Source organism: Ptychodera flava, chromosome 22 (genome assembly GCF_041260155.1).
Source record: "Ptychodera flava strain L36383 chromosome 22, AS_Pfla_20210202, whole genome shotgun sequence".
Lineage (NCBI taxonomy): Eukaryota > Metazoa > Hemichordata > Enteropneusta > Ptychoderidae > Ptychodera > Ptychodera flava.
The window spans coordinates 867075-887626 of record NC_091949.1 but is presented as its reverse complement, the minus strand read 5'-3'; the positions used below and the strand labels follow the sequence as shown (position 1 = coordinate 887626).

Here is a 20552-nt window from a genome sequence, read left to right as displayed (position 1 = left end):
ATATTCATTTCCCAATAACGAAACAGAAGAGAAATATAAAAATACAGACACGTTAAGGATTAGACTTGGTTCAAGTCTGTGATTTGTGAATGTTTGAGTGGAGTGAACGCAATGATTTGTATTCTGCTTCCATGTGAAACGCGCGCGTGAGTGGACGCGATGAGTAGGGTGGACGCGATGAGTGGAGTGAACGCTATGCAGCGGAGTTTCACCCGGAATCACAGAAACTAACTCACTACTGCGCAGACTCAAACTCGACGCATTCAATAGCTGGGAAAACCTGGCGTGAGCTGCCAAATTCCGGATAGGTTTGTACGAAATAGGAGAGACACAAGAGAAACTATTATAAATGATTTTATTTTTTTTTAATTCACCGACTTGACCTAATCGCGTCCATCCCCCAAAAAGGATATTGTGGTGATTAGTGAAACAACTCGATAGCATCTCCAGAAAAATCTTCTTACAACGACGAAAACATTGCTGAGACGACGATATTAAGGGCAAAGCATTAATTATTTGCTCATAAATTATAATATTCTACTGTCTACTGAAGGTTGAAGGTATTGAATAAAAAACAATCCAAATATTGACTCGTAATGAAGGCATGTAGAGAAATATTTATTCTGTGCTGGGTATGATATTTTTGTAAAATATGTACCAGAATACAAAACGTAATTGTAGTTCTACCGGCAGTGAATAATTCTCATGGCACGGTAGTTAATAGTCAAATCAATCCATGAAATAAAGGCATTTGCAATTACGTGGGCTGAAAATAAAAAAGCACTTGTGTTCGGATCCTTCCTTAATCCTTAGGACCGAAAATGGCATCGTACATCTGGAAGAAAGCAAAGATAAAATTTTTCATCTGTGGTACTTTTGATAAATCTCTGATATATTCAGCGTAATCGTCAAGGCAGAATCAGCGGAAACTACATTCGTAATGAATGTCATTGTCATTTAGGAATCATCTTCCATGTAACTTGACCTATTAAAAGGAAAGAAAGTGGTAAAATACATATTCTATGTCAACCCCGACGCCAATTATCAGTGTCTAGCCCTTTGTACAAGCTATCGAGAAGCCTTGTTGGTTTATTTATGTGGATTAAGCTGATAACGTCAAAACCGGAAATACATGTGAGTACGAGATCTCCCGTGACGCTTTGTTAGTAATAGGGATCGGTCATTTAAGCAGGTGGAATGAGCTCTCGTCCAATCAGAATGGCGCATGGTAGTGTTATGTAGGTCATTTCCCCCACACTCATCATGACCTGAGTTCAATCAGTCTAGAACATTCCCAAGGTCACTGCCCTTGATGACCTCACAACCTTGAATTCAATTAGTCATGTTTGGAATGTTCTGGAAAGTTGATTAGTTGTGTAAGGGAGATAATTTTAGAACAGTAATTAGCATGTCAATAAAAGGTTCTAGATTGTTCTTACATGCCTTTATAAAAGGGACGTGCACAGCTTCCAGTCAGACTTTTGGGATCGTGTCTCTTGTGTGTTACTATAAACTCCAGCAGTAGTCATTCTCAAGACTTTTCAAGACCTTCACTGTCAACGCTGGATTTATACTGTGGACTTTGTGCAGCTGCAAGCCTGCAAGGACTGTTCATTCATTCAACTGACTGTTACAACTCTGAGACTGGAGCTTTGCCGTCCCAGCTGAGATAAGTAGTCTGTACACTTTTAAAGCTTGTACTCTATCCCTGACTTAGCAATTAGTTTTTTTTCGTAATAAATTTTGTTTAAACGTTAACTGCTGAGTTCACCCTTTTGTTCGTTATCTCTGCACGTAACAAATTGGGGGCTCGTCCGGGAGACGAATATTTTGAGCCGTTTGACAACATTTTGACAGCCTTTTCAAAACTACTGTATACTGTGAACTCAGCGAAATTCAATCATGGCGGAATTCAAGCCAGACGAATTTATGGATGACCTTGATCAGGACACATTTAATCCTCAGAAAAGACAACCTCATAGCACTGGCAAATTTCCTTAAAGTAGATGTCAAAAGATCTATGCGCAAGCGAGAAATTCAGTTCAAGATTGCAAAACATTTAGTTAATTCTGGCCATTTTGAGGAGTCTGCCTTAAAAGATTATGAGCCTGAGTCTTCCTTCGAACTCAAAAAATTAGAATTAGAAATACAGGCAGATTTGGAGCTTAAGAAATTGGAATTAGAAAAGGAAAAATTGCAAATGGAAGAAAGGGAAAGGCAGGAAAAATTACAAATGAAAGACAAAGAATTACAAATGAAAGAAAGAGAATTACAAATGGAAGAAAGACAGAGAGAAAAGGAGAGAGAATTGGAAGAACATCGACTACAGTTAGAAATGAGACGTTTAGAGCTTGGACAATCAGGAAAATTCTTCCCTTCAGACAAGTTTGACATCACTAAGCATTTCAGGTTAGTTCCCCCTTTCCAAGAAAAGGATGTTGATAAATATTTCCTTCATTTTGAGAAAATTGCTCAGAGTCTGAATTGGCCTAAGGAGTCCTGGTCTATGCTTTTGCAGAGTGCTTTGGTGGGTAAAGCCAGAGAAATTACATTCATTTCAGTTGTCAGTAGAGCAGGCTTCAAATTATGATTCTGTGAAGGAATTAATTCTCAAGGGTTATGAGTTGGTGCCTGAAGCTTACCGTCAGAAATTTAGGGATTGTGAGAAGGTGAAGGATCAAACTTATGTTGAATTTGCTCGAACAAAAGAACAACTGTTTGATCGTTGGTGTTCTTCGGAAAAGGTCAGTCAGAATTATGATAAATTACGACAACTTGTTTTGATTGAGGAATTTAAAAGGTGCATTCGGAGTGACATCAAGACGTTTATCAATGAACAAAGGCAGATACATTGGAGGTTGCTGCACGTTTGGCCGATGATTATTCATTGACCCACAAATCTTCATTTCTCAGCAAACCATCCCAGTCCTTTTCATACAGAAACAATGCAGGTAAATTTAACTCCTCCTTTTCATCCAAGAATTTTTCAAAGGACAGTAGAAAATCAAATGACAACAGTTCACAGAGTTCAAGTAACACTCCCACATCATCAGATCCCAAGTCTCAATCTCCTTCTGACAAACAGTTTGGTACACTTTCTTGTAATTATTGTAAGAAAGACGGCCATTTAATGTCAGAGTGTTTCAAATTGAAAAGAAAACGTGAAGGTCAAAGTGGTCAAAGTGGATCTAAGCCAACCGCTTTATTTCTTCATCAACTCAATTAGAGTCTAATAATGTGTGCAACACATTTTCTGAGGTTAAACCCCTCTCATCCCCAATTAATGAGGTCAAGGTCAATTCTTCTCAAGATAGCATTATGGGTATTTTCGAGCCATTTATTCATAATGGTTTTATATCACTGTCTAGTGATTTCTCTTCCGCTACCCCTGTCAAAATTTTAAGAGATACCGGGGCTTCCCAGTCTCTTTTGTTGGCAGATACCCTGCCGTTTTCTGAAAAGTCATTTTCAGGTTCTAAAGTTCTTATTAAGGGGGTAGATTGTAATGACTACATTCCTGTTCCTCTCCATAATGTCTATTTGTCTTCGGACTTTGTTTCTGGACCTGTGACTTTAGGTATTAGGCCTTTTTTGCCTTTCGAAGGGATTCACCTTCTTCTTGGAAACGACCTTGCTGGGGACAAGGTCATTACTAATCCACTTGTGACTGATAATCCTAGTTTAGATCAGGATCCAGAGCCAATTGAACAAGAGATACCCGATTTATTTCCTTCATGTGCCATTACTCGAGCCATGTCAAAGAAAACTTCCGAGAATCAAAATACTCTCAAAAATAATGTCACAGATGTTGACTTAAAAGACACCTTTCTCAGTCAGGTGTTTGACACGGATCATTCCGTTATCCCTCGTGGATTTGAAACTTCCAGTAAAACTTCTGCTGACCAAAGTCAGACATTTTCTAGATCAAATCTCATTGCAACAACACAAAGACCCAGATATTTTGTCTTTGTTTGACAGGGTAGATGATGAAGGTAAAACTTCAGATAGCTCTGTTTCCTATTATACAAAATCTGGTATTCTCATGCGTAAATGGAGACCTCCAGATGTTTTGGTTGATGACGATTGGGCTATAAAACATCAAATTGTGGTTCCAAAGCCCTATCGTGCTGAAATATTGCGCCTAGCCCATGAAACCCCCTGGGCTGGTCATTTGGGAGTAAGGAAAACTTATCACAAAATTCTCAGTCACTTTTATTGGCCTAATCTCAGGCAGGATGTAGCACATTTCTGTAAAACCTGTCACACATGTCAAATGGTAGGAAAGCCAAATCAGACCATTCCAAAGGCCCCTTTACAGCCAATTCCTGCATTTCAAGAACCATTTAGTAGGATACTAATAGACTGTGTTGGGCCCCTACCAAAAACAAGATCAGGAAATGAGTACATGCTGACAATTATGTGTACATCAACTCGGTTCCCAGAAGCCATACCACTGAGAAATATAAAGACAAAGACTATAGTGAGAGCTTTAGTCAAATTTTTCACTTTATTTGGCCTCCCTAAATGTGTCCAGTCCGATCAAGGCTCCAACTTTATGTCTGGTATTTTTCAACTAGTAATGGATCAGCTAGGCATTAAACAGTATAGGTCATCCGCCTATCATCCAGAAAGTCAGGGTGCTCTTGAGCGATTTCATCAAACTTTGAAAAACATGATTAGGACCTACTGTTTTGACACAGAGAAGCAGTGGGATGAAGGAATTCATTTTCTGCTCTTTGCTGTTAGAGAGTCAATTCAGAGTCTCTTCGTTTTAGCCCATTTGAGCTTGTATTTGGACATACAGTCCGTGGCCCACTTAAGCTCGTTAAAGAGAAATTCCTATCAGACGATGATGATTGTCTGAATATTTTGCAATATGTGTCAGATTTTCGTACAAAACTCTCTAAAGCATGTGAATTAGCCAGAGAAAATCTTGAGTCATCTCAGCAGTCAATGAAAACCAAATACGATAAAAACACCTCAAAACGGAAGTTTGAACCAGGTCAAAAAGTTCTTGTTCTACTTCCGTTCCTGGCAAACCACTCCATGCTCGTTACTTTGGGCCATATCTAATTGATAAGAAATTGAGTGATTTAAATTACATCATAATAACACCTGACAGGCGAAAACAAAAACAGCTATGTCACATAAATATGCTTAAGCCATATTTGGATAGGGATAATCCTACTATAACTCAGCCTGTCAGTGCAGTCAGTTCAAACCATTATGAAGATAGTGATACTGAACTGACTTGAGTGAAAATACTCTAAACTCAAAGCTGGGCTCGGTCAAGCTTCAGAACTCAGAAATCCTGGAGAAGCTGGAGTCTACAAAGTTGGCACACCTCCAGCCAGAACAACAACAACAGGTGAAAGAACTGCTCCACGAATATAAACACCTGTTTCAAGATGTTCCAACGAGGACAAACGTCATCTATCACGACGTTGATGTTGGGGACAGTAAGCCTGTAAACAACATCCATACAGACTGAATCCAACAAAAGCAAAATATCTCCAGGAAGAAGTCAAATACCTGCTGGACAATGACTTTATTGAACCCAGTAAAAGTAACTGGAGTTCGCCGTGCATACTTGTTCCCAAATCAGATCACAGTTATCGTATGTGCACGGACTTTAGGAAGGTCAACACTTTAACAAAGACAGACACTTTCCCAATCCCGAGGATTGATGACTGCATCGACCGAGTGGGAAAAGCCAAGTATGTGACGAAATTTGACCTACTGAAGGGATTTTGGCAAGTCCCTCTGACGGATCGTGCTCGTGAAATATCCGCCTTTGTTACACCAGACGGATTGTTCCAGTACAAGGTGATGCCATTCGGAATGAAGAACTCTCCGGCAACGTTCCAACGGATGATCAACGACGTCATATCCGGGCTAGACGGATATGCAGCTTACGTTGACGACGTCGTCCTGTATAGTGACACTTGGGAGGAACACATCAAGCTCATGCGGAAGTTCTTTGAGAGACTGAGCAAAGCAATGTTGACTGTCAACCTTGCCAAATCTGAGTTTGGTTGGGCGAGGGTAACTTACCTCGGACATACTGTAGGACAGGGTGAGGTAAAACCTGTTGATGCCAAAATCAGTGCCATTTCAAGTTTTCCCATACCAAACTGCAAACGACAACTGATGCGCTTCTCGGTTCGGTATGGCTGGTTACTACAGAAAATTCTGTCCAAATTTCTCCACAATTACTGAGCCTTTGACTAACTTACTTAAAAAGAAAGTACAGTTTGTTTGGTCAGAGCAATGCCAACAGGCATTTGATACACTTAAAGCCATACTGCAAAGTGCCCCAGTATTGTCTGCACCAGATTTCACTTTGCCATTCAAATTAGCTGTAGATGCTAGTGATACGGCTGCTGGTGCTGTTTTATTGCAAGAGGATAGTCATGGTGTAGATCATCCTGTTTGCTATTTTTCACGCAAATTTAACAAATCCCAGAGAAACTACTCTACAATTGAAAAAGAGTGTTTATCTTTGATATTAGCTTTACAGCATTTTGAAGTTTATGTTACTTCTTCAAATCGGCCAATAGTGGTTTATATTGATCACAACCCTCTTGTTTTTCTGCAGAAATTTAAAGGCAAAAATCAGAGATTGCTAAGATGGAGTTTAATGTTACAGGAGTTTAATCTTGACATTAGACATATCAAAGGCAGAGACAATTTAATTGCAGACTGTCTCTCTCGTATTTAGAGTTTATTGTTGTTCACTTTCAAGAAATTTTACTTTAGAGTAAACAAAATTTGAGTACTTAAATCCTTTTCAAGATTACATTTGTAAAAGAAAGATTTTTCTTTGAAAAATTTTCTTTTTTTTGAAGAGGGGGTGTGTTATGTAGGTCATTTCCCCCACACTCATCATGACCTGAGTTCAATCAGTCTAGAACATTCCAAGGTCACTGCCCTTGATGACCTCACAACCTTGAATTCAATTAGTCATGTTTGGAATGTTCTGGAAAGTTGATTAGTTGTGTAAGGGAGATAATTTTAGAACAGTAATTAGCATGTCAATAAAAGTTCTAGATTGTTCTTAATGCCTTTATAAAAGGGACGTGCACAGCTTCCAGTCAGACTTTTGGGATCGTGTCTCTTGTGTTACTATAAACTCCAGCAGTAGTCATTCTCAAGACTTTTCAAGACCTTCACTGTCAACGCTGGATTTATACTGTGGACTTTGTGCAGCTGCAAGCCTGCAAGGACTGTTCATTCATTCAACTGACTGTTACAACTCTGAGACTGGAGCTTTGCCGTCCCAGCTGAGATAAGTAGTCTGTACACTTTAAAGCTTGTACTCTATCCCTGACTTAGCAATTAGTTTTTTTTCGTAATAAATTTTGTTTAAACGTTAACTGCTGAGTTCACCCTTTTGTTCGTTATCTCTGCACGTAACAGTAACATGATATAATATAATACGGTGTATAGAGCGATCACTTTTGGATTCATGGTTCAAACGACACAAGATAGGATCCTTACCCTGACTCTTGGTGGCGCCTTCAAAATGTATAGTACCATGTCAGCAACATCGTTCACTGTCATCATCTGAGAAAGGCAAGAATCAACAATAACATCCTAAGACAAAAACTATATCTCCCATTACATGGTAATTTGGAATTGTGATTATCAAACAATAACTCCTACGAAAGATCAGCAAATTCCTACACAAACAATTATCAATTATTTAAGTATCAATCAACATTTCCTATTCAAATATCGACAACAGACGACAAGACCGTGTAAAGTTCAACCTAATGGAAGCGTAAAAGTATCTCATTCAAGAGAGCGGATGAGGAAACAGCCTAGGCGAGTTTGATCGATTTATCTCAGTTTACGTTTCTTTTCGAGTTCAGGAAACTTTACTAGCGCTTTCATGATGGTCCGGATAAACTTAGAGATTTAGTATGAATGGAGACCTGATGGTTCTGCTGGTAGGCGAGTATCTCTTCTCTATGTCCAGGATACATACGATGTTGAAATTCTGACATCACAGCTCCAGGAGATATCATCTGAAACAAAAACAAGAACCATACATCAAGGTACGTTAAGATTTTGCGGTAAACTCCGGCAAATATTTCTTGCGCGCCTTGCAAAGATGAGGATTCTACCTTCACGCTTTAAATTGATGATCCGCTTGAAGATGATAAAAATGCCACGACCCCGTCCCCGCACTATTTCCAGGATAAATTTTGGTAACTTTGTCAATATTTTGTCATTTTTGAGTCATTTTGAAATGATCAGTATTCTGGCTTGCATTCAAGATGTATATGATATGCATATATATTAAAAACAAACTTAAGTCCGGAAGTAAATTCCGTTTTTAATGAAAATAATGGTCACTACAGGTATATTTATGAACAGTTTGTGTTGATATTGATCATGCATTTTTAACCGTGTGACGATTTAACTCAGCTAAGTGTCTATCCCCAGTATCGAGAACATTACATGCTCCGAACCATTGACGCTTAGGCTGCGTTCACAAAAAATGGTTAGGGGTGGGGGCTGGAGGAATTCAGGGGGGATTCGAAAATTTTAGGGGTAGTAGAGGGGGGACTTGAACATTTTGCTCTACCTGTAGGGGGAATTGGAAATTTTTTGGTTTCCTTTTACGTTTTACATTTTCCAATTCCAAGTTTTTGTAGGTAATTTAATGAAAAATGAGTACCATTTTTATGTCATCCAATTGTTGTAATGTTTGTAAAAGTTTCAAAAAATCTAGAACCATTTTGTCACTTTTTTGTGACTTATCTTGAAAAAAATCTAAAAATGTATGATTTGTCGTAAAACCCAAACTTGAGCCTAGTGACAGGGCAGAAACTGCAGCTGTTGATGATTTTTGCGATATTTCTGTGCACTATACATCAACTACAGTTTCTTGCTATTTCCCTACAGCATCCTCAAACACACAATGTTCAGTTTGTCGAAGTCTGTATATACAAATATGTATTAGGTGATAATTAAATTACAGTCCAGACTGACAGTCAGTTCTCAGTGATACAAATGTATGGCACACATTCACAGGCTGTGTTAGCAAGATGAATACTGGACAGTTCAACATGCTGCAGGGAGTATAAACTGAACAAAAATATTGTCAAAATTATCAAAGTTAATACAGCTACTCCCTGCGGGAAGTGTCACTATCAGGTACCACCCTGCTACTGCAGTGTCACTGTCAGAGACAGCTCTGACTCTGATGTACATGGTAGTTGAAGAAGAGTTTGTGTCAAATGACGCTCATGACAGTGAAACATATAATACGTGTACACAAGATCAGGCCAGAGAGCAACACATGGAAGAACAGGAGACTTTAAAAGTTATCGGGGATTTTTGAATTCTGACATATGAGAATAATCAAATATTAAAGAAAAAAGATGGGGTCACCATGCTTGATTTTCTAATTTTTCACATTCTCATCATAAAATAATACAAAAGCAAAACTTTGAACAGTAAAGACTAAATGAAAAAATATGTGACTAAATGGAATTATTTATTTTTTAACCAAATTTGCCATATTACATCCAAAATTTCAGAGATGAAAACATTTATTTGATGGAATATTTGAACCTTTCAGTATTGTCAATTTTGAGTAACATCTAATTCGATATATGTCTTGTACTTTTGAAACAAATTTTGGTAGGTCACTGTGCTCAGTTTTGTACAATATGACAATTAGCCAGACTTCACGATTTTCCACTCTCTCATGATCGTCATTTTGTGTGCTCTTCGGCAGGAGCAATTGACCTGGCCACAGTTGGGCTAATTCAAGTTGGCTTAGACTGATAAATCCAAAAAGTTCTCTGATGCGTTTAAAAATGAATCAATTTAAGAACTTGCTTTAGATATGACGTCAAACTGCTAATAACAGGTAGTGTTGAACATCTGCGAGCGGAACCCCGCAATACGTGTTTATCTGCTTTCGATACGATTGACCATTTCATTCTGTTACACAGGCTGCGTCATCGGTTTGGCATCACAGGTGTTGTTTTTGACTGGTTCAATTCTTACATTACGGGGCGTACACAGTCTGTTTGCGTCAAGTCAATCCTGTCGGAAGAACAGTCGTTATTTTGTGGTGTTCCTCAGGGTTCTGTCCTTGGACCAATTCTCTTTAGTCTCTATGTGGCACCCCTGGAGGACATTATTAACAAATATGATTTAGATTACATGATGTATGCTGACGACACCCAATCCTATATTACATGCGACGGTAACCAGGTTCCCATTGCCACGATCGAGTCGTGTTTAGACGAGATTCGGGGATGGATGAGGATCAATATGCTTGCACTCAATGACGGTAAGGCAGAGGTTGTACATTTTTCCTCGAAATTTGGGATTGAGGGAACTGTCCCTCGTTGTAATTTTCGGATTGGTGATGTCAGTGTATATCCATCTGAATCAGTTCGCAATCTAGGTGTTACAATGGACTCTGCCTGCACCATGTCAGACCATGTTACAAATATTTGTAGATCAGCATCACATGCGATTTGGAGGTTAGGAAAGATTCGTGATCTTCTTGACCAACGTACCACTGAGAAACTTGTTCATGCCTTCATTACATCACGTTTAGATTATTGCAACAGTCTTCTTTTTGGTCTTCCGAACTTTGAAATACGTAAACTCCAGGCTATTCAAAATTCAGCCGCTCGGCTTGTTAGCAGAAAGAAGAAAAGGGACCACATAACACCAGTATTACAAAATTTACATTGGCTTCCAGTCCAGAAACGAATTGATTTTAAAATTCTTTGTTTCACTTACAAAATTATTACAGGCCAAGCCCCCGACTATCTAGCAGAAATGCTTACAGTACGTCATACTGGTCGTACACTTAGGTCCCAGTCTAGTGGTGCGATCATTTTGCATCAGCCTGTTTGCAACACGGCTTTTTATGGCAATAGAGCCTTTTCTGTATGTGCTCCCCATTTGTGGAATGCTTTACCATTTGAGATAAGGCTTGCTAATTCTTATAACAATTTTAGAAGTCAGTTAAAAACTTATCTTCTTAGATCATTTTATTCCTAGACATTTTTAAAATTTTATCTCTTTGCATTTTATTGGTGTTTTCTCGTAATTTTTATTTATAATTTACCTCTTTTTTAGTGTTGTGTAAAGCGCTTTGAAATTTTAAAAATGTAATGCGCTCTATAAGAAATAATAATAATAATAATTATTATTATTATATATTTTTTCTGCGCGCACATCCTATACTGATATACAGGCTTGTGACAGTTGGGGGGACTTGAAAAATTTTGATCATATAGAGGGGGGATTTGAAATGATTTTAGGGTATTGAGGGGGATCTGAAAAAGTAAGATTTCAATCGCGATTCCTCCAGCCCCCCTAATCATTATTTGTGAACGCAACCTTACGCCGATAATTTCACGAACATTTCACGTAATTCTTTGAAATTTCACACCTTGTTCCCTTATTTGGTAAATTTCAAACATATTTACTGAATTCTATACTGAATCGTAGCTCTACTGGGGTTCTCTGTCAAGTTTGCGTTTTCACATCATTATAGTTTCCTTATTCTGTAAAACTGCTTCAGAATTCTCTCAGACTGCCAATAATGCCAGAATGTGAAGCCATATCGCAGTAATGAAAATGTTCCAATAACTCAGTCATAACTACTGCTCCTGTAGGTTAGGTTGATATTAGGATACTCTGTTCTAGGGCTGTGCAGCGTGACACAGTGCAACGAATTACTCTAACTTTTCTCTAATTTCACCATTTAAGGTTGCCTGTCTAACGATGTTTTTGTTCAAAATATTAACAATAAAGCGAAGCATCAGAGTAAACATTTAATTATATCTTAATAAAAGTAAGTTTACATATTTCATCTAAGTTACAACATTCTTGTCAGTGTAATGGCCATAGCCGCGTTATGACCAGATCAAGTGGTCATCCGCGTAGAAAGGTGTATTTGTTGCCGTATCATTGTGAAGAAATCAATATCATTTTGTTTGGCAAAATAGATCAAACTAATCGCCTGACTTTACTTTATAGTACTCTGTACGATTGGGAAAGAAAATGTGCTGAGATTTCCCGGGATATTTTTGTACTCTAGAAAATGGCTTTTTGACTAGGCAAACATTTCAAAGACAAGTGAACCCTCTTCCTGAGTTGAATGAAAGAAAATCATGACGCCCTTGCAGTATTTTCATAAATTTCAGATGACCCCCACCCCTGGATTTGCTAGCCCTCCCCGCCATAAAACTTAGCATTCCCTTAGTGAAGTACCGTGACAATGGGAAATGCAAAATGCGTGATTCCTAGCATCGGTATAGTTTGCAAGTAAGACGAAACAAACGAGAAATAATTTCGACGTGAAAGACAACTAATTACAAGGAAAATTGGACAAGGAAAGTGTACACATGGATATCTTACTGAAACTTGAATGTTGGAACCGCTTTCTCTGAGTTCATGCCGCAGCCCGTCAGTCAATGTCTTCACCATTGCTTTTGTTCCACTGTAGAAATAAACATCACTCCATTCCTTCTTTATCATGTGACCTGTCAAGCTAAGAATGTAAATTACTTCAGCGTCCACACTGGGTGCAGTTAATGGGTATTAACATCTTATAAGATTTTAGACATGACACTAGGATGAACAAACATTTTTTGAAATCGATTTAAAACCATGACATAGAATATAAGGTGATAGAAATGGCAGCAGTAACGCATCATTTTTCAAAAGTCAAGATTAAATTATTTTCATAATTTCATCCGTTCATGCATTTGTCGCAAAACAAAACTTTCCTTCTATTATGCGTCATGTTTAATAATTCAAATAAGGCCTAGAAAATTGTATATTCTCGGTAACCGTACCCTACTTAAAGCCCTGTGACCTTTCTCTACTTGAGGGCAAGTTTCGCATGATTTGGTCAAAAGCTGAAAATAAGCGTGATTGTAATGATTTAACGCAATCACACACGTATGGTCAACGGTTGCTTGCTTTAGCGCATGCGTGTTTCCCATAACGAGTAAGGAATGCAATCATTACATTAAGCATAGGCTTGCATAGGAAGATGTACTAGCGGACTATCACTGTGCAGTGTTGAGAATTGTCTTGGAAATCAAGTCTGCAGTGTATGGTATCTTTCCATGACCCGTGATTTAATGTTAACATTTTCTTTGGATAAGCACACTCATACGGATTAAGTTACGACTTTTAATGAATACCATCGGATGAAACTACGAAAGTTACGATGGCTGACCACGATATTCAAGAGTGTTGAGTGTGTTTTGAGTTCGTTGTAGATGGTTAACACAGCAGAAGTAGCATTTTGGGGTACTTCGCGCCTCGAAAATGAAAGACTTATATAACAAGTACTCAAACTTTTCTTACTCAAACTTTCAACCATTTTCTACTTAAAATCAAGAATAGGGGAGCATCGTGCAAATTTTGGTACTAATGAAACAAACTTATTCAATATTCACCGGCGCGCCATCCCTGTGTGATCTCTGTAGGGGGGAATAAATTATCACTTTTCACAAAATCAACCCGGTAAAAATTTCATTAGCTCAATAAACTTCAAGATGAGTCCGCACAAGTGGTAAGACAAAAGAATATTGCAAAAGTTAGAGAGTCCGAATATATGTCCGTGAGACGCATTCTAGCTGAAGGATAGTTTAAATCCGAGTCAACTGTCACAGAAATCACACAACCTGAATTTGTTGGTTCGTTACGAAAATGTAAAAACAACATAGTAAAACAAATATTTAAATGTGTTAAGAATATTCTGTTTTGTTCCAACGTGAAACGCGTGACGTAGCCGGCATGTGCTTTGTGCCGCTCTCGGAACCGTTAACGTTGATCATGTACATAAATTATCGACTGTCCAAAAAGACAATATATTTTTTACGTGAATGTTACTATAGTTTATGAATTTTCATTAAAAGTTGCGTAGATTGATAGAAAACATTGGAAGAGCACAGTGGAGCAATAATTTTGCATAAATCAAAGCGTACAGTAAAACTTAATAAGTTGTTTTGTAAAATGTCGATCGAATATGCTCTGACGATACGTGTAAACAACTTCAGTTATACCGTAACAGTATTACAACAATTTGAAATACAGATTCTTTAAGTTTTAAAGCGGCACCTATTTATTCATTAGGCCTATATCAGCTACATGTTTTCTCTCCCTGTATTCGTATGTTACATCACGTGTATCCATTGAGAGATTATTTTCATTCAATTGATGCAAAGTCATAATGCGTTATCAGATCGCCTAACACTACCACGTCAAAAGCATTTTCGTTTCGTAGCATTGTTTCTAACTTCTACTACATGTAGCAGGCGAACAACCTTTTGACATATTGCACTATAATAGAAAAGTTCGAATATTGGCAACGCCCGTTTTTTTAAACTTGACGTTGTTCTTCCAAAATTCACACCGTAAAGTAGGTAACGATGGACTTCTACTTGGTATCATATCATAACAATACATTGATGGCCCAAATACTGCGATCTGATTGGTCGAGACGTGAAAATAATGGGCTATATCCGCAATATAACACGTTTGGAACAGGCACGAGCTCTAAGCTAGAGTAAAAATTCCCCTTTTGACGCTTCACGCCAGAATTTCAATTTCATAATGTTATATAATGGCAATGAACCAGCAGCAATTAGTATACCAGTCGTGAAATTATCAAAATAGAGTGGTATGCCGTACGGTCGCTGAATTCATAATAGAACCCAAATGCATATCATTTGGGGAAATTTCTAGCATGTTCTATCACTATAGACGGGTCAAAAAAACAAGTTTCTGAACTCTGTTTCTAATGGGGAAGTTGCATGAAACAAAATTTATTTTATTTTGGTCTGAACGGGAACTTTTTGGTCGTTATTTTCTTTCTTTTAGTAATGGTTTGTTTTCTTAAGGAAAAGTCAAAATGTCTTGAGTAAGTCATAAGATGCTTCTATGAAATCACTTACCTTCCGATGTTGATGATATGTCCGTCATCCAATTCGTCAGTTTTCATCAGTTTTAAGCACTCTCGTGTGCAAATAGACAGGGCCAATACGTTAACCTATGAGAGTAACACGGTTGATAAAATGCAGATTTAAAAATAAATATAAATTTTATCCCAATTTGCATAATAATAGCCAGGAGATCAATATCATACCACATGAATGAAATACACATATCTATTACATGTGATTATCCTTGGAGTAGTGTTAAAATGTGAGAACTCTCAGGTTAGGCGAGTTGTGAAATGATGGAGTCTTGATTAATCAACTATAGATGGGCTTGTCTCAGCGTGGTCTGAAAGTCGCAGTTTATGTATATTTAAAGGTGTTGAATCAATGTAAGCTTATATTTCTATATTTTATTTGCATGATTTGTTTATCAAACATGATTATAAAGACTGCTGTTATGGTATTCATTTGCCAATGTTAGTGCCCGCTGGAACTTCTGATTTTTGGTTCAATTGCGAATCGATCAATACTTAACATACCATCGTTGACAATGGATTGTTGTACTGTCATTCTGACAACATTTGTCAGAAACATTAGAGTCTATGGACGACCACATAACAATAGTATGCAAATTGTCCTAAACGCACAGTAGATATATCAATGCCATCAATATTATTTAATGGAAGAAATTTCCTATGCATTCCGAATTACCACAACATTAACGTGTAATCACACGCCAAAATAGCGGTGACCTGCATTTGTCTGACCGACAAAGAACACCGCTGACCTACATCAACACATTCACTAATCCACCTTTGGGGAAAGTGCATGTATACTTAAGGTAGCATGAACCTCCGAAGTGAAATTCATTAACCGTTGCTGAAACCTTCCTCAATGAAACTTTCAACCGTTCTCTTACCCACCGTCCCTCCACCCTCCACACCGTCCCGTGGAGGGACGGTGTCTTACCAAATTAAGAATAAAACTCGGAGATCAGCGTGCACAGTTTGATACTAGAGAAACAAATCACCTAACATTGATTGACATTGGAAATTCCAAATGGCCGCCCTGATCCGTATGTTAACTCTGTGGAGAAAAAACATTCTCGAAAAACCAAGACGGTGATTTTTTTCTTATTCCGAGAGCTTGAAAATTAACCTTCACAAATGCTTACCTATAAAAGTACTGCATAAATTTGACAGAAAAACCTTTTGACCCAGTTTCCTATCTTTATCCAGTTAACCTCTCATTTCAATGGCCCACGAACACTCTTATAGATATATGGCGTTGTATAAGTATTCTCTCCTTCTTCTACTTCCTCTTCTTCTTCTTAGTTTTATTTTTCTGATCCCAAAACTACTTCCCCATCCTAGGCCGTAAGTAATGACGGCTCCATTCATAACAGCAAGTTCTTGCTGCTGTAAGCTTACATCACGCTGAGTATTCTTTCAAAGATATTCATTAAATTATAAAATTATGCACACAGCTGTTTGAAGTGTGGTTATTTCATGTTTTTTTGCAATCTAGACGACTGTCATACCACAAGCTTGCAGAGACACGAGAATAACTAACGTTTTAAAGTCGTACCTCGAACATTTCCCGCCATTTTTCTGTGTCCCCGGACATAAGTCTCTCCGGGAATGCAATTCCAGCATTGTTTATGCAAATATCAAGTCGGCCATATTTATTACCAATGTCATCAAACATAGCTAGGATATCTTGCTCATTCCTCAAGTCACACTTGATGGCGTACAAATCGATCTTTTTAGAACTATCCAACTTCAGTAAGTCACTTTCAGTTTCCTATTTTGAAGCAGAATCAACAATAATATATTAGTTCTATATTAGTAGTTGGCAATATGAATATCTTGAATTACACAACAATTTACATCATCAAGCATTGAATCAGTATGGAAGACCGGTCACGACATGCGACATGCGAGTTTTTAAAACTGCGATCTGCGGTTAGGGTTGGGGTTAGTGGTTAGGGTTAGGTTAGGGTAGGGGTTAGGGTTAGGGTTAGGGGTTAGGTTTTCTCTCGTAAAAAGCCTTACTTCGCTCTCAACCCTGGAGGTTAGGCCAAGGGACAGAAAAATTGTAACGGCATAACTTAGGGTTAGTTAGCGTTAGGGGTTAGGGTTAGGGTTAGGTCGCAGTTAAAGACGCAGGTCGTATGTCGCAGGTCGTGCCCGGTCTTCCATAAAATTTGTTTGTTTTGCTATTCATTGTCGGTTGACTGCATTGCGCCCTGCATGTATTAAAACGCTTTGAAGCATCAACACAGTGTAACAACACATGCTAAGAACAAAAGGCTACAAAACATCGCAATATGGAGACCAATTTATTACATTTTAGGGACTGGTCAGTTTCTTCGGCCTGGGGGCGTGGGTTATTTTTTGCCGACGTCAAAAAGTGGCTGACCCCTATACCAAATTTTGAAAACAAGATGACCCCCTATTCCAAATTTTGAAAACAGGGTGACACCCCCGCGCGGCAACGGTAAAACAAAAGGTGGAATATAAATTATATATATATATATATATATATATATATATATATATATATATATATATATATATATATATATATATATATTATATATATATATATATAGAAGAAACTTGGGTTGACACACACACTACCACACCTGGTTGTTAGGTTCCAAACGTATTTATTATACTTTAAACACACAGGTGTGGTAGTGTGTGTCAACCCAAGTTTCTTCTATCTTCACCCCACTCCACGCTCCACTGGGGATCACCTGAATTCCTACAGTTTCTAATATATAAATATATATATATATATATATATATATAATATATATATATATATATATATATATATATATATATATATATATATATATATATATATATATATTAACGGTTGGAAAATTTTTGTTGACATGTCAGTTGTAAGATAGGAATTTCAAAGTTTCAATTCTAAAGTTTGAATACAGTATTTTTGAATGAGCTGTGAATGTAATTCATACTTTCTATGCGTAACCAGATGTCATTAACTGTTGTACATATATGGATGTCACTCACTGATATCAAAGAGAGAACATCAATAAAAAGTTTTTATAAGTTGTAGCCAAATTTGATGTGTGCAGTGTCTGAGAGGACCTTTTCTTGTAACATTGAAACTATAAACGACGACGAAAACTGCCTTTTGTGAACTGTTATTTTAGTCATAATGAAGCATCTATTTACAGAAAAACTTGTTACTCAAAGGAAAATAGTTGCATCAATGAGAACGAAAAATACCTTATCATTTTCTGTTTCTAAAATATTTCACTGTATCAAGTATATATTGTGAAATATTTGTGCATGTTGCTTTCATATACTGAATTCTCATAGAGAAAACAGAAAAGTATCAGGAATTTGTCATGCTTTTCATATGAACTGCAGATTTCATAATAGCACACTTTCACTGAGCACATATCAAGATATCTCTGACATATATCTCTGATTTATTAAAGTACGGTGCCCGAAAGGCTCACCGAAAAATATGAAACATCCTGATATCTCTGATATATGTGTCTTGTATATAAGAGTCATGAACCGGAAGGTCGTGCTGAAAATGTCTGATATATTAAACTAATGCGCTCCAAGAGCGCACTGAAAAATAAGCTTATGTTAAAGTCGGGCGTGCTGATCATTGAAGTTACACGCCCTAAGGGCGCGCCGAAAAATACAACTGAATGATGAAATTTGTGGCTGACACTAGCATTTTAGGCAAGTATGAGCCCGTGTTCAAATTCAAAAACACACTGACCCCCATTGGCCATTTCAAAAACATGCTGACCCCCTGTCGACAAAGTCAAAAACAGGTTGAAACACGCCCCCCGCCATGAATCCACCGCCCCTCCCACGCCGAAGTAACCGACCAATCCCTTATTGTTTGGAAAAACCATGTTTAAAATCAATACTAGTTGAAGAAATCAATGTGGTGATTTGGACTGGAGATGTTTGTATTGAACTTAATAATCTGTTTGTTTTGAAGCCAAACAGTAAATCGATGTTCTAGTGTTTTCCCTGGTAGTGTGCCCCTTGACGAGCACAAGAAGTGGAAATAAAATATCACGGTTTGCAAGGAGACAACTGAACAATTCTTTGAACTTAATCGTCCTTCGCTTTCCGAATGCAATTCCAAAACATCCGGATCCGTCAACCACATCAGGTTGTACTGTGTATTTGCTCGTATCCCTTATAAACAAAAAACAATAGCATAATAAAATAGTTGGTAATACCTGTATCTTGCTAACATCTCGTCCGCAGCCAATTACTCGCATGCCGTGAAGGGCTAGTTGTTTAGCGATAGCATTGCCAATACCCGTTGAAGCTCCAGTGACTAATGCAACTCTACCATTCCAACGTTCCATGTCGGTCATAGGTCTAAAGCCTTGAAAAATCAAGATATACAAATGTGGACGTTTAAAAAAAGTTCAAGCTTTCCCTAGCTTTCAAAAGAAGTTATCTGGCGAATGGTGTCTTTCCAGGTGAGAAGGTACTTCAAAAGAATAAAATATCCGCAAAGATCGCCAACAGTACACTTTCTTTTCCAACTTTACGGTGTCCACCGATCGTTTATGTGGTTTATTCAATAGCTGGCAAGCGTATCACTGTGACACTTGGCTCGGCCGTGTGGTCATGTGATCATGTTGAGTTAGCTGTGTCGTGCCTGCTTGTTTGATCCAATGCTCATGATGCTCCAGAAGTGTACTCTGTCACCAAATCTGATATTACTATCATCATCAGCATTGAATTTTCGTCATAGGTCTGTTAACATAACTTGAAAATGTTTTCTCAGTCGACATTTGAAAAGTAAACTACGGATGTAAAGTTCTGGGCCTAACCTAAGGAATAGACGAATTAAATTTCGTGTGTGTTCCGAATGACCATTTACACAACAATAACGTGTAATCACACACCAAAATAGCTGTGACCTACTTTTGTCTGACCGACAAATAACAACGTGTCCTATATCAATACATCCACAAATCAAGCTTTAGGAAACGTGCATGTATACTTGAATTAAAATGACTACACCGTGTGGTTTCGATGGTAACTTAACGGACACAATAAAGGACGTTCTGAGTATATTCTCATTTTTTGGTGAAATGGAAAAATGCAAAAATAATCTACCTTTAAAATTGGTGGTCTTTAAAAGACGCGTCAATGTTGAGCCATAGAAATGTGTTGCACACCTCTGCAAGGTCGAAAGTTCATCGCCCTTTTGTGAGCTCCCTTTTAATGCTCTACAAACCGTGCCACATTCCACAGGTCAAAGGCCCGATGCCACTTCATACGTTCATTGTGTACAATGTACATTTCTGCATTCGCAAATACCTTAAGCATGTTTCCATGTGAACAAGCTGACACAGACTATGTCACACTTTGAAAACATTGATATTCCCAAAGAAGTATAATCGACTGCAATGTATTTGTATCACAGATCTATGACAGGTAAAAACCTTTTGACCCACTTTCCTATCTTTGTCCAATTAACCTGTCATTCAGTAGCAATGATTTCGGGACGAAGCGGAGTGACCCGCATTGTACCCTTCCGAACACTTTGCCAACTGTTAGGCTATAAATTTACCTGTTA

The 20552-nt window shown here is 37.9% G+C and overlaps 1 protein-coding gene across 1 annotated transcript; it reads right to left on the bottom strand.

The window, feature by feature from the left end:
• Nucleotides 1-63: 63 nt before the first annotated feature.
• On the bottom strand, nt 64-19326 carry LOC139123311 (dehydrogenase/reductase SDR family member 11-like). Its single transcript, XM_070689466.1, has 7 exons — nt 19195-19326; nt 16530-16745; nt 14958-15052; nt 12406-12538; nt 7938-8030; nt 7501-7566; nt 64-835 (listed from the first exon to the last, which is right to left on the bottom strand). Exons 1-7 carry the CDS (start codon nt 19324-19326, stop codon nt 803-805), a joined length of 768 nt encoding a protein of 255 aa, XP_070545567.1. The 3' UTR covers nt 64-802.
• Nucleotides 19327-20552: the final 1226 nt, after the last annotated feature.

Coding starts and splice junctions, on each gene's coding strand:
- LOC139123311 (XM_070689466.1), bottom strand. CDS start 19,326: ATGGAACGTTGGAATGGTAGAGTTGCATTAGTCACTGGAGCTTCAACG. Junction 12,539..14,957: donor CATATCATCAACATCGGAAG/GTAAGTGATTTC, acceptor TTACATTCTTAG/CTTGACAGGTCACATGATAA. Junction 836..7,500: donor AGGCGCCACCAAGAGTCAGG/GTAAGGATCCTA, acceptor GCTTTCTTCCAG/ATGTACGATGCCATTTTCGG.